At 36.2% G+C, this 14,580-nt stretch overlaps 2 protein-coding genes across 2 annotated transcripts; one reads left to right on the forward strand and one right to left on the reverse strand.

Annotated features, from left to right (window-relative positions):
• The first annotated feature begins 513 nt into the window (after positions 1-513).
• Positions 514-1,839, forward strand: LOC127102862 (proline-rich receptor-like protein kinase PERK10). Its single transcript, XM_051040187.1, has 2 exons — positions 514-1,268; positions 1,428-1,839. Exons 1-2 carry the CDS (start codon positions 514-516, stop codon positions 1,837-1,839), a joined length of 1,167 nt encoding a protein of 388 aa, XP_050896144.1.
• Positions 1,840-12,038: 10,199 nt separating this feature from the next.
• LOC127100422 (cytochrome P450 736A117) lies at positions 12,039-13,887 on the reverse strand. The gene is made up of 2 exons (XM_051037575.1): positions 12,852-13,887; positions 12,039-12,757 (listed from the first exon to the last, which is right to left on the reverse strand). Exons 1-2 carry the CDS (start codon positions 13,779-13,781, stop codon positions 12,128-12,130), a joined length of 1,560 nt encoding a protein of 519 aa, XP_050893532.1. The 5' UTR covers positions 13,782-13,887; the 3' UTR covers positions 12,039-12,127.
• Between the last annotated feature and the right edge of the window lie 693 nt (positions 13,888-14,580).

Here is a 14,580-nt window from a genome sequence, read left to right on the forward strand (position 1 = left end):
ATTCATCATCTCCCTGCTTCAAACTCTTCTGACTACATCAACACAGATCAGAAGTGTATCTTGTACTACATTCACAAGGGTCTGAAACTGTGTTTACCTGCACCCCTCTTCAAGTACCTCAGAGACTCAGTCAAAGACACCATAAACAACATGAAGACAAGGAACTACATCCCTCTGGGGAGACTCATATCAGATGTATTGATTGAGAGTGGCTTAGTGGATCACCTGATTCAGCTCAGACTCATGGAAGATGTCACCATTGACACTGGAAGACTGCTGAATGCTCGGAATCTGAAGAGCATGGGAATCATTGATCAAGTCAGAGCCAAACCAACACTTGATACCTCCTGGGAAGCACTCAGGGATCAGAGGGAGATTCCCAACGGACTCTACCTGTTCTCCAAGATTGACCCTCCAGAGGTAGTAGCTTACTATCTACAGGACCTTGCCAATCAAGGGGTGGACATCTTTGACTTCACAGTGGACTGGCTTCCTGAGCATTCACCTAACTTCATGAAGAGGATGCGGGAGCCCTCTGAGAAGTCCAAGAAAGCGAAGAAAGCAAGGCTGGGAGAATCTTCTGGGTCAAGACCTCCAGTCCCTCTGGCTGGCTCTCCAAGTAAGTTTGTACCTCTCTCTCTCTCTGTTAAAATAAAACCTCTTTCTTCTTCTCTTCCCCAAACCACCCCTATATACACCACCTCTGACACTCCTCCCTCATCCACCAGAACATCTCACCCACCCTCACTAAAGTTTAACCTTGCTACCACCACACTACCCGTTTCAGAAGAAGAAATGCTGAATGAAACCACTTCACCATCATCATCACCATCTCCACAATCCCCACCATACTACAAACTCTCCTCCGACACCGAACCATCTGACCCCCAATCCCCCACTCTGGCTCAGCTACAAGCTCGTGCTCTGGCCTCTCAACAACCATCACACTCTGAACCTGAACCAGAAGTCACTTCCCCACCTCCTGAACATCCAAATCCCACCACACCTGAACAAACACCACCACTTGCACAACAACCAATCCACTCTGAACCACAACCAACCCAACCATCATCTGAACCACACCCAGAACCTGAACAAACAACACAGTCACCCTCTAACATTCCACCACCCATCACTTTCGCTGCCTCCATCACTCCCACACTCAATCTCAGTGCCCCAAACTCACCCTCTCCACCCTCCCCAGCCTCTGCCATTGAACCAAAAACTACCTTTCTTACCCTTGAAAAAGCAATTCCAGTTTTTGCAGAGTCTTCAGTCGAGAAGGTCAAGTCTCTGACCATCAATTTTGGCATCAGTGATGATCCCTCTGCTATAAGGATCCACTGGAATAGAGTAATAAGTTGGATGACCTCTAAAGCCTTCAAACTGAAAGGCCTCTCTGAACAAGTTCGCAACGACTTTATCAGAGACGCTGATATTGGACTTCAAGAGAGCTTAGCCAGAGAAGCTGAGGAACAGGCAAGGAAGGAAGCCAAAGAGAAAGCACGCCAAGAAGAACTACAGCGAATCAGAGAAGCTGAAGCCAAGGCTGCCGCTGCTGCTGCTGCTGCTAAGGCTGAGGCAAAAGCTAAAGCCGACGCTGAAGAAACAGGTCGTATTGATGAAGAAGTAGCTGCCAAAGCCAACGCTGATGCACTGACTCAGGGGGAGCACTCCAATTCTGGGTTCGTCCCTCTAGTCTTGAAGACTCTAGAGGAACTGCAGAAAGAACAACAGTTAGTTCGGGCCAGGCTGGATCAACAGGATTCTGTCAACATCAACATTCAGAACATGTTGTCCCAGCCGCTCCAACGGATGCCTCCGCCTCCAAACCCTTAGGCACCTAGGCTATTTGCTTGTTTCTTTCTCTGTTTTGATGCTTTTTTGCTTTCTTCTATCTTCCCTATGTGATGCTTATATGTAACTGCTATCTTTATTAATATCATCTTTTTGCTATGTCTTTTTTATTTTGACAAAAAGAGGGAGAACTAAAAGAGCTCTGATGGAAACATAACTAAATCTTCTCAAAGCACTGCAAACATTATTAAAAATTATTACAATTAATGACTTAAGATATGCAGGAAAGTAGCTAAAGCACTAAACCAAGGAAGGTCCAGTAAGAACTTCTGATTAATCCAAGGATCTAACTCAGGGGGAGTTCCCTTTTCTATCTGACCTGAAATATTTCTATACTGCTCCACCTCTTCTCTGTATTGTTTTGTCATCATCAAAAAGGGGGAGATTGTAAGAATAAAGTTGGTTCTACAATGTATCTCTAAGATTTTGATGATAACAAAGGATGAAACAAAAATGGTACTCTAACAAAAAAATTCTTAAGTATGCAGGACTCTGATCAAACAATCAGATAGATTAACACATCAGATGCATAATTCAACTATCAGATGCTACTCAGAGAAAATGCGTCCAAAAGGTTCTGACTCTGATCAACGCAGTTAACAACGCAACAGAAAGAAGTCAGAAACTCTGGTAAAGAAGACTGAATCCAGACTCCGAATCTGAAGAAGTCAAGAGCATAGAGAAACTCTGACGTGGTCAGATATTATCAACCTCTAACATTAAACCTTGATTTACCAAGACTCTGATACAGATTCACCAGTTCAAAACACGTAACCGAAAAGAAATTTGGTTTTGGAAAGAAATTATTTCTAGAAGGAAATAATGAGGTGCACAAAACTATTTTAGAAAGAAACAAGGAGAGTAATGACAATAAACATTCTCCAATGACCAAGATCCTGTCATCACTCCAACGGTCCTTCTCAATTCCTATATAAAGGACTAAATACTTCACAAGAATATACACCTAAGACACACAAGATACAAAAACTCTCATTCATTCTCTCTCATTTTTTTCACGAGTTGCTGCTCTTACATGAAAAGCTTTGTTCTTATTATTCTGTAATATTTGCTTTTTGTTAGAAGCACATTGTATTACAAATCATATTTTTGTTAAGATATTTCCTCAAGTGACTTTGTGCAGTCTGAATACTTGAGAAGGCTAAGGGATTATTCTCTTTGGCGGTTGTTTGTGTAATCTTTCAAGATTAGTGGATTAAGTCCTTTTTGAAGGTGAAATCACCTTGGACGGGTGGACTGGAGTAGCTTTAAATTTCAAGCGAACCAGTATAAAATTATGTGTCAATTCCCTTTTTATTCTGTGTGTGTCTGTATTCTTAAAAAGTTTTTATTTCCAAAACAATTCAAACCCCCTTTCTTGTTTTTCTCTACCTTCACCACATGCTGATGATATGGTTAGATCATGCCTTTGAGCTTTGATATCCATACAAACCCTAGCTTCATAAGCCCAAGTTTCTTCTGAATCTATGATGAATGATACATATGGATGAATTATGAGTGTATGCAAGTGATCTTCTGATCAAGTGATTGGACGAATAAGTAAGGAAGGAGAGGGCAAATTTTAGGGTACAACGATATCCAAATTTTATTTAAATAGAAAAAAAAATTGCACTTGAAATTTATCAACAGAGTACTCTTCAAAGGTTGAGCTCCATTCTTTTACTGAGGGTAAGGATGAAAATTTGACTCATTCCTAATGGACACCCGTAAAAATACTCATAATGGGTAAGGTAAAAACCCGCAAAAAAGGATACGGGTATGGGCTCAGGTAATTACCCACTAAAATAAGCGGGTATGGGTGCGAGTATGAGCACCTTAGTACCCAACTCGCCTCATACCTGCACACTATATATACTTATATATTTTAATTTATTTTATTTTATAAAAAAATATGTCTATTAATTTTTAAAAATACTTTAATGTTAAACCATTGCGTGATTTTTTTTAAATAACCATATTTTCCAAATTAAATCCTGAAATAATTAGTTTTTCAAAAAAATACCGAAATAACCACCTTCCAAACAGATACGTTAGTTGATCTGGTGCATCCATTTAACATTAAGAGGAGGCGCCAGCTCCATTGGCGCATGCTTCCAAAGCATTGCATGGAGGCGTCAAGTCTACTGACGCATGCATGTGTCTTGCGCCCATACTTCTGGCGCATGTATGTGCTTGTGGCGCCTAGCACTTTGGTGCATGCATTTCATGGTTCATCTATAAATACATTGCGTATTTCCCTTATTTTTTCACACAACTTTTACCCTCCAACCACATTTTCTTTCATTCTACTTCAATCTCCTTCAATTTTTTTATTTTTAACCATGTCTGGATACATTCACAAGAGAAATGTCAATTTAATTTTTTCAGTCGTCGCACCTCCGATAAAGATTCGACTTTGGAATATAGATTCATTTGAATGTCTTAATTGGACGTTGAACCATCGGTTAGATGGAGAAATTACAAATGGTGAAAGGATTAGAAGAATCTAATGGCTTTTGTCCATGTTCAACCAAAACGGAGATCTGCGTGAATGGGTGGATATTAAGATTGACAGAGACATTCATTGGATGATGCATAATATGTTCAAAATTGTTTTGATGGTTGTAATCGCTTAGTTATAGTAATCGTATTTTAATTGTTTGTGTTGTTTGTGTTGTTATTTATGTGTTGCTTGTGTGTTGAATATGTTATATTTGTTTGTGATGGTATTTCCTCACAAAGTTATTATATGAAATAAATTTTGTTTTTTATATATTGCAAAAGAGGTACATGTAAATTTATCTTGTTGTACTCGTTCCAACACTAGGACAGTTAGTACGATTGTGACCTGGTTGATGGCATGAACTACATAATCGAACCATTTTGTTCGTCGTATCCATTTCGGTTTGAATACGGGTGCTATTTGGGCGACCATTTTTCTTTCTTCGCATAACTTCATTGTGCCAGACAATGTCCCCTTGATATTCTGGTTAGTAATCCTCTTTTGTAACTACTGAAAAACTAATTTTGTAAACATTGGATATGCTTATGACTTTGTAAACGTCAGATAGTAAGTAGGATGGATCCCTTCGAACCTTTGAACATGCCCCAATGACATGGGAGCAGAGTGTACGAAAGACTTGGAACTTTCCGCAGTCGCATCAACCTCTATCTAGTTCCACTCGGTATTGTCCCATCGACATGTCTTCATTGTGATCCATGGACTTAGCAACATTGTACCAACCTTTAGTACGGTCAAACACTGTGATCACGTGTATGTTTACTTTGGCAGCTTCGTGTCTAATGAATTTCATTGAAGCATCACTGAACAATTGCCCAGATTACAACATTGAACTCCATTTGGAACGTCTGGCCTCAAACATTGCCCCTAGCCTGAAATATGTTGCTTGCACCAAAGCGGTTATAGGTAGGTTTCAGATGCCTTTGAAGACAAAGTTCATTGATTCCACGAGATTTGTTGTCATGTGGCCCTAACATTGACCGTTGTCGTATGCCCTAGTCCACTTCTCCAATGGAATATTGTTGATCCACCGTACTGTATTTGCGTTTGACAATCTTATTTCTTCGCGGTAGTGTTTGAAAGAAGGTTCTGATAATGCGTAGTCTGCATTGATAACCTTCTTCCGCAATGTTTTGTCTTTGATCTTCCGCATAAAATTCTGAGTGATATGTCTAATGCAGAAGCCATGCGTCGAAGGAGGATCTTGCCAGCCATTATCAATGTTTTTGTATGCACTAACTATTGAAGGGTGTCTGTCAGAGATCAAACATAAGTTAGGTTGAGGAGCAACGTGCAATCGGAGATTTCTTAGGAAAAAACTCCATCCCTCAGTAGTCTCCCCTACAACAAGGGCAAAGACGATTGGAAAAGAATGTCGCCAATTTACGGGAGAGACATTCGGTCAAGCTATGGGGCAAGGTATTAATTTAAGATATCTCAAGCAATATTATGTTAGTATAACATTGACCGAAGAATCTACCAAGTACGAAAAAATAATTAAAGCTCGGTGTTATATTATGATTTTATTTGGTAATTTTTTATTTCCCGAAAGTACTGGTAATACGGTAAATATTATGTATTTACCGTTACGAAACATAAATAAGGTAAGCATATATAGTTGGGGTTCAGCAGTTTTGGCCCATCTATATAGTGCGATATGTAAAAATGCCAAAAAAAATACTTTTACTTTTTATTCATGCGCATATTTACTACAAGCACGAGGTTGGTCAAGAATGTCGTCACTCTCCCCGGTAAATGAGAAGTCATTCATATTCCCGTTTGCAACAAAGTAAGTTTAAAATTTTACCATATAATTAATTAGACTTTATATTACAATTAACTGTAAATAATATTTTTCAATTGTTTTTTATCTAGGTGGTCAGTTAGAGTGATGAACTACAATAGGTGTCTGAAATACATTATAGTAGTCTATCACAATCTATTGGATCACATTGGACCAAACGATGTAAGACTCCTACACAATTCTATTTTAATTTAAAAATAATTATCAAATTATTTATCATCTAATCATGTCGTATTGTTGTACAGTTTATCTTGAGGCCATATTTGGGTCTTGATCATCAGGTTAACGATGATGATGCTACAGTTTGGAAAACAAAGACACATATTATCCAGTTCACTATTGTGGATATGCACCAGAGTGACCAGGTAAAACTGCACTTTGACATGCAGCAATAAATTCCAGAAACTCTGACGTGTTTGGGAGATTGGCATCAAAAAATAGTCGATGCCCAATGGGATTATTCCGACTGGAGAGACTTCGCAAAAGAGATGTGTCGTTATTGGAGGAATCGACGATAACACATCTTAAACAAATCAGTCATACAGGGTGCTAGACCAATTCAACAGTATATGGCATGATTTAGGTCGGTTACAACACAACAATTTGTGTATGAGCCAAGGTATTTGATTGATCCACGCCAACTAGCTTCATCATCATACGCCCAACAAAAATTCCTTGTCCAACACCAATGTCAAACGACCCAAACCCAACAACCAACCTCACACCATCACCCTACCACATACACCCAACAACCAAACACCTAACCTCGCAACTCATTCATGTCAAACACCCAACCTCGCAACCCATTCATACCACACACCCAACCTCAAAACCAAGAATCAAACCCTACCCACCAATAACCATACGCATCCACCACAACAGTCTATAGCCCAGATGATTCATACGATTCACTTTATCGTAGCCCCCCCACCAATGACCACCCAAACATCCCATCACCACAACACCCAATCATTGTTTAACTATAGTACACCCCAAGAACCATTGCTTCTTTTCCAAAACGATTCAATGTCCCAATTCAGACAACTATATCGTCCATAATTCACCCAACCACGTAGACTCAACTACGACAACATGGACACCGAACTCCATTACGAAAGCACTGTTGGCCAGAGTCCCCCGGCTATTGGGAACAAATGATGACACATCTATCAAATACCGCTGGACCTTCCACCGGACCTTCACATCAGTCACCATTGGATCATGTCAACACTCAAAGACCCCAAACACCTCAGGAAAATCGTGGAAGCCCTCGAAGACAGACTAACGTGTCTGGATGTGGAACAGGGGGGCGTTTTAATCGGACCGGTCATTGAATTTTTGGTCAATTCCATGTAATTTTTATTATAACATAAATAAATAAAAAATTCAATATTTTTTTTAATTAATTGTTAAATAAACATTTAAAATTAAAAAGAAATTAAGGTGTATGCGCCAGATGAATTGGTGCATACACCAATGCATTAACACATGCGCCATGGTTGTTGGTGCCTCCATGCAATGATTTGGAAGCATGCGCCAACTCTAGTGGCGCCTCCTCTTAATGTTAAATGGATGTGCCAGATCAACTGGCGCGTCTGTTTGGAAATGTGGTTATTTCAGTATTTTTTTTGAAAAATTGGTTATTTCAGGATTTAATTTGAAAAATGTGGTTATTTTAAATTAAAAAAAGAAATCCCATTGCGTATTTAATATATGTGTTTGTTTATTTTATAATTCGACAAAATATTTTTTGAGAACTTTTTAATGTTCTTAAAAACTTAAAATGATATGATATTTTATAATTGATCTATTTATTTTTATTAGAAATGTGGGTAACGGGTACATGTACAAGTACTTACATACTCACTAGGCACGGGTACGGGTACTAAAGTTGGTGTCCATATGGGTATGGACTTGGGTACAAGGATTTTTTCCATCTGCGGGTATGGGAATGGATACTATAGTATCCTGCCCCTAACTGGGGATTATTCTAAAAATACAAAAACGACAACATCAACACCTTTATATGAGATAGATTGTAAGGGGAGAAAAAATATTTTGTTCAGTATAGAAGAACATTGAAGATTTTTTATGTCTTGCGATTCATATGCTTGGGAGTTTGGGATAACTTCATATTAGTAAGGATTAGGGTCAAATCTATTTAACGAGTGTTTTATGGTAAAATTTTATTATTTTATGCCTCGGTTAAATAGAAAAATCGAAGGGTTAGAATATTTTGTTTACACTAATAAACAAATAAAATCATAAACTGTGATATCTGGGAATCGAAGTTTGTACTGAGTTGTTTTTTCACCTCGGTGTTTTGAAAATCCGAGGGAATATATGATTTTTTTTAAATAATAAAAATAGCGCGCCTTGCCTTTATAACTCAGCTTTCTATTGTTCAAGGTGAAAGTTTTATCATGAAAAGCGTTATTTGCTATAGTGCAAATATTTTTATAAACAGAAAAAGGTCTATTGTTGATACAGTCATTTTTATAAATAGGAATAAGTTACAAATATTTTTATATGCGAGAGAAGTCTATTGTTGATACAATTATTTTTATAAATGAGAATAAGTTACAAATATTTTTATAAACGTACACACGAGTTCTAAGCGCTTATACTGTATCAAATAAGTGTATTGTTTTTACAAATATTTAAAAAAAATACTATTTGCATCAAAGAATAACGGTTGATGTATGTAATTAGTCTATATTTATAATTATGTGAATGTTTATGATCTCTAAAACAAGTTTCAAAATTAACAAATGAGATATCGCGACGTATAATATTAAATGTTTTATTTATGTTACATTTGTTTTTTAATGTACTATTTAAATAAAGGAAACAAAGTTGATAGATTATATTAGTTTATGTTTATAATTCTCTAAATATTAACGATTTAAAAATATAAATTTAAAATTGACAAAATGTATTATGAACCTATAGTATAACTCGTGCTATTGCACGGGTTTGTTACTAATTATTATAAAGATTTCACTTGTGACCAATAAACCCAAAAAGTATTAAAAAAATAATGTGTTTTCATACTACAATTTAATTTTTTTTATGCGGTGGAAATTAAGCTTTTTAACTAGGGGTGGCAAAACGGGCTCGGCCCGCGGGCCGAGCCCGTTTTGCCCGCACTTTTGTGCGGGGTGGGCCAAGGATTTAGGCCCTCATCTTCAAATGTGTCCGCCCCGCCCCGCCCCGTTTTTTTCGCGGGCTTTTACGGGCACGTGTATTTACATAAATTTTTGCATTTTTAGGCTTAAATAGTGCAATGCCCGCGGGCTTTCCCCGCCCCGCCTCACTTTTTTGCGGGGCGGGTCTAAGTTTTAGGCCCACATCCTCAACTATGACCGCCCCGCCCCGCCCAATTTTTTTGCGGGCTTTTGCGGGGCGGGCCTAAACGGGGCGGGCATGCCCGTTTGCCACCCCTATTTTTAACAATGATATGAAATAAACTTTTAATTTGAATAAAAACTAAAATAGTTCTAAGAATAAATTTGTATAAAAAATAAATATCAAGAAGAAAGATTAACTTTTGAATAATATTAAACTTGTCATTAAATTAATCAAAACGATATCATAATAGGAAAGAATAAAGATGAATGAGAGAAAGAGAAAAATCGACCACATCCTCCGATTATTATTAGAAGCAATAAACAAATTTTTTAGATTCATGAAATAAATGATGTATCTGATCATTATTATATATCAGATATATCAATTATTTAATGAAAAAAAAATGTTTTTGTTACTTATAATAATGATCTGAGAGTGTATTATATTATCCATTCAAATGTATATTTTACATTAAAATATATATGATATTTATAAGAAATAGATGTGAGTTACAAGCACATAAATGTCATTAATTATCATTAATAATCACATTTAATCGTAGAGTAAAGGTAAATAAAATTTATAGGGAAAATGAACCTCCATATTAAATATTATTCATAAAAGTCCCTTATGCCTCGTTAAAACTTTATTAGAAAAAACGCAGTGGAAAAAAGTGGAAAAATTGATAGTGAAAAAAAATAGTACAATATCATTTGATGAGAATTATCTCATTAAAATCATACGTGAAAAACTCAATGGGACAAAAGCATGGTCAAAGGAAAAAGAGTGCAGAATATACTTGGGTCTAATGTCCAATCATAGTCTCAAATATTAGACTAAGTCATAATAGCTTGCAAGGACGAGTGTTCGTCTTCCACTTAAAACACTGGTAAATATTCCAAACTTTTTCATAACAAAGATGGATGAAAAAACTACTTGGGTGTGATGTCCAATCATAGTCACGGGTATTAGATCCAAGACGTAATAGCTTGCAAGTCCAAATACTCGTCTTCCATTCAAAAACAATCCAAGACATCCAACCTTTTGTATTTTAGCATTAAACTTCAAACTCTTTTTTAAACAAAAGATGTTTTATTTCGAGACGATGCAAAACAACGTTTTGTCCACATATGTGTGAGTGAGCTAAACGATATTTTTCCACGAATATTGATTTGTAAATCCATTGTGTTGTGATAAAAATGCCCTCTCCTCTAATTGTTTAAGGTAAGCAATATTTTTTGTTCAATTGTGACGGAACAACTTTTGCAAAAATCGACCTGCAAGCAAATATTTTCTTCCCAAAACTACGTAGCCTTGAGTTCTCCATTGCACCCGAAGATATGTGGTACCAAGAACCGCAATCTTGTCTGACACCTTAATAAAATAAACTTTTTGCAACCCCTTTCCTTTTCTCTTTGAATTTTTAATAACTCAAGAAAGCAAACATTCAAAAGCTAACACTTATGCGTAAAACTAACTAAATGGTTCCCGTTGATATAATAGATGTGATGGGTGTTAATACATTCTCCTCGCATAATCGACTCTCGAACCTGATTTGATTGCGACGACCATATCTTTGTCATCTTTAGTTTTATCAATATTTTCCCTTTTCTTTTTTGAAATAAATAAAGTTCGGTGGCGACTCTATTCAATCACTCGCGAGTGTACGATGTGCTCATGGTAGTATTTTTCGCGTCACGACAGCAGCCATATGAGCTTTTAGGATCCAAACCCCATTTGCATCCATAATGCATAACACCTTGTTCTCTATGTGAATCTTGTAACCCTTATCAAGCAATTGACCAATACTTAGAAGGTTACACTTGATTCCTGGAATATATAACACATCTTTGATAAGGAAGGTCCACCGTCCCTTCTCATGATCAAAACATCATCGATCCCATCATCCTCTAGACTGGTATCATTCGCGAACTTCATTTTGTTCTTCATGACACGAATGATTTTAACAAACCAATCTTTCCTCCCCGTTATATGAATACAACACCTAGAGCCCAAATATCATTCCTCGCTGAACTGAATTGCCTCTCACACAGTGACCATTATGTTTTCTTCTGCCGGTAACCAGTTACAACTTTTACGTTATTGGTTACAACATGTTTCTGCAGTGTTTCCAAAGTTGTTGATGTTGTTATCCCGCAGCCTATTACTGTTGCATTCTTCCTCTCTGGTCATGAACAAGAGTGTGTTGTCCTTATCAAACTCTTGTCTTGCAACTTTGGTTTCATCTATTTGAAGTTCCTTCTTGTTCACATCTTGCTCTTGCCCATCCTTTTCGTTTCACCTCTAAAGTTTCCTTGAGCATCATTTTTTTTGTAGCTGCTCTCGTTCCTTTGATAAGTCAAATTCTTAGAATTTTGAGACTCTTTTCTGCCAAAATTCTGAAAATTCCCTTTCCTCTTCATAGGGCAATTTTAGATAACACTAAAATCATTAAGCATGGAGTACAGGTATGAAAAAGAAAACTCCAACGTAACTTCTAACCTTGAATTTAAAATATTAAAACCTTATAACAATACACAATCACTTAATACAAAACATGAAACATCTTTATTTATCTTTAATTATGCGTTATTTTCCTAAGGTTGCTTATTCATTTTATTTTCATATTTGGTAGCTACTACAAGGAGAGGGTATTTTCTATGACAGGTAATGCCACAAGTTTCAGACATGTCTAAATCCTTCCCTGCAACTCCATCAGGTAATTTCCAATCAAATTGGCACACAAGGTTTGCTAGCACCAACTCAATCCCAGCAATAGCAAATGACACTCCAGGACAACCCCTTCTTCCAGCTCCAAATGGTATAAGTTCAAAATCCAATCCTTTATAATCTATTGAACTATTCATAAACCTTTCTGGTTTAAACTCTAGAGGTTCTTCCCAACTTGAAGGGTCTCTTGCAATAGCCCAACCATTAACAATTACCTGTGTGCCAGCTGTGATGTCATAGCCATCTAGTTTGATATCTTCCATACATCTTCGAGGGAGTAACAACGGAATCGGGACATGCAGGCGAAGTGTTTCTTTGATCACTGCCTTCAAGTAGTTCATATTAACCAAATCGTCTTCAGATACATGAGTTTTGTTACCAACCACTGTTCTCACTTCATCTTGCAATTTATGCATTACAGTTTTGTGTCGTAACAGTTCTGTCATTACCCATTCTAGGACTGTGTATGTACTATCCGTACCTCCAGCAAACATGTCCTACATGTAGTAGAGGGAAAAAGCACAATTAAATATAAACAAATTACGTTAGAGTGTGTGAATAGTTTAACTATAAATGAATGATATTACTTACCAGTATCAAAGCTTTTATTGCAGTTGTATCAATTTGGAAGCCAATAGCATTAGTCTTTTGAACTGAAAGCAAAACATCCACAAAATCCTCATTATCATTAACACCAACATCTCCTTCAGAGCTACGACTAATGTGATCCTCAATTACTTCTTCTATAAACTCATCCAAATGTTTGGCTACTCTTTCTGCTTTTCTATAAAAACCGTTTACTTTTCCCAACCAATGGAGCCAAGGTATATAGTCTCCTATACATACAGTGCCCAATAATTCCCCAAACTCCAATAACATTTCCTGAAATTTCTTCCCTCTTCCTTCACGGTATCTCTTTCCTAGAGCCACCCTACATACTATATCATTAGTAATCGTAGAACACAACTCGGATAAATTCAACGGCGACGATGCAGAAGAAGAATACTCCTTAATATATTCCATCATTCTTGAAGTTTCTTCCTCTCTAACACGACGATAAGATTGAACCCTTTTATTACTCAGAACGTGTAACACACAGAGACTCCTTATTTGTCTCCAATACTCACCATATGCACAACTTGCCACATCTTTGGAACCGTATAAAAGGATATCAAAGGTTTTAATTTGTGGCCTATCGGAGAAAACCAAATCGTGAGTTTTCATTATTTTTCTTGCTGCATCAGCCGAAGAAACCACAAGTACTGGAACCTTCCCAAAATAAAGAAGCATTAAAGGGCCATATTTTTGAGATAAAGTTTGGAGTGTGCGGTGAGGGAATAAGCCAAGTTGATGAAGATTACCAAGTAGTGGAAATCTTGGAGGTGAAGGTGGTGAGTTTTTTGTGGTGGAATAATACCAATATTTGATAATGAAGAAAAAAGAGAGTAAGAGCGGAAAGATAGTGAAGAATAGTGAATAGATATTTGCATGTGAAAGAGAAGTTTGTAGAAAGGTAAACATGGCTTAAGCTTTGAGTGATGAAAAAACACTCTTCCTATTCTGATATATCACTTGATGATGTTATGATGTTTATCGATTCTTCTTCTGGGATTATTAATATAATAATAATAATAATAATAATAATGATTGGAGGTGAAAATCTTAGCATTGAATGAAAACCAGACCATATAAATTCTATCTGAATTAGGATAATGATAGAGAGGAGAACAGAAGAGGTTACATTTAACTTCCAGCATTTATAGCCACAAGTGTATCTATCCTTCAAATGCCTACAGTCTTGCTTTTGTACCGAGAGAAGTAAGAAAAGAGTGATCATCACATTTACACTATCTAATAATAAATGGATGCAATGTTTTAGTAGAAAATAATTCTGATAAATGTCTCATTTTAAAAATTTCAAATAAAGATCGAATAGATATAATATTCTTTTCAAAAATTGATTATTTATATTTTCAATTAATACACATATATTTAAAAAAATATTTTTTTTAATCTGTTAAATAATACTTAATTTATTATTTTAATTTTTTAACTAATGTTCCGAAGATACTATTTAGCATTTCCTTTAATTTAAATCATAAATTTTTTTATTTAATAAAATACTATTATGAATAATCAGTAGAGTAATTAAATAAACTAAAATATATTAAAAAAAAATCAAAAATATAAAATCATTCTTAATTCAAGACAATTTTTAATGAGATGATATGATAGAAATAATTATAATAACTTAAGAGCTAATCTTATCTACTACTATCTATTACAAGATTATATGTTCTGGAAATGACTTAATTCAAAT

Source organism: Lathyrus oleraceus, chromosome 7, assembly GCF_024323335.1.
Source record: "Lathyrus oleraceus cultivar Zhongwan6 chromosome 7, CAAS_Psat_ZW6_1.0, whole genome shotgun sequence".
Classification (NCBI taxonomy): domain Eukaryota; kingdom Viridiplantae; phylum Streptophyta; class Magnoliopsida; order Fabales; family Fabaceae; genus Lathyrus; species Lathyrus oleraceus.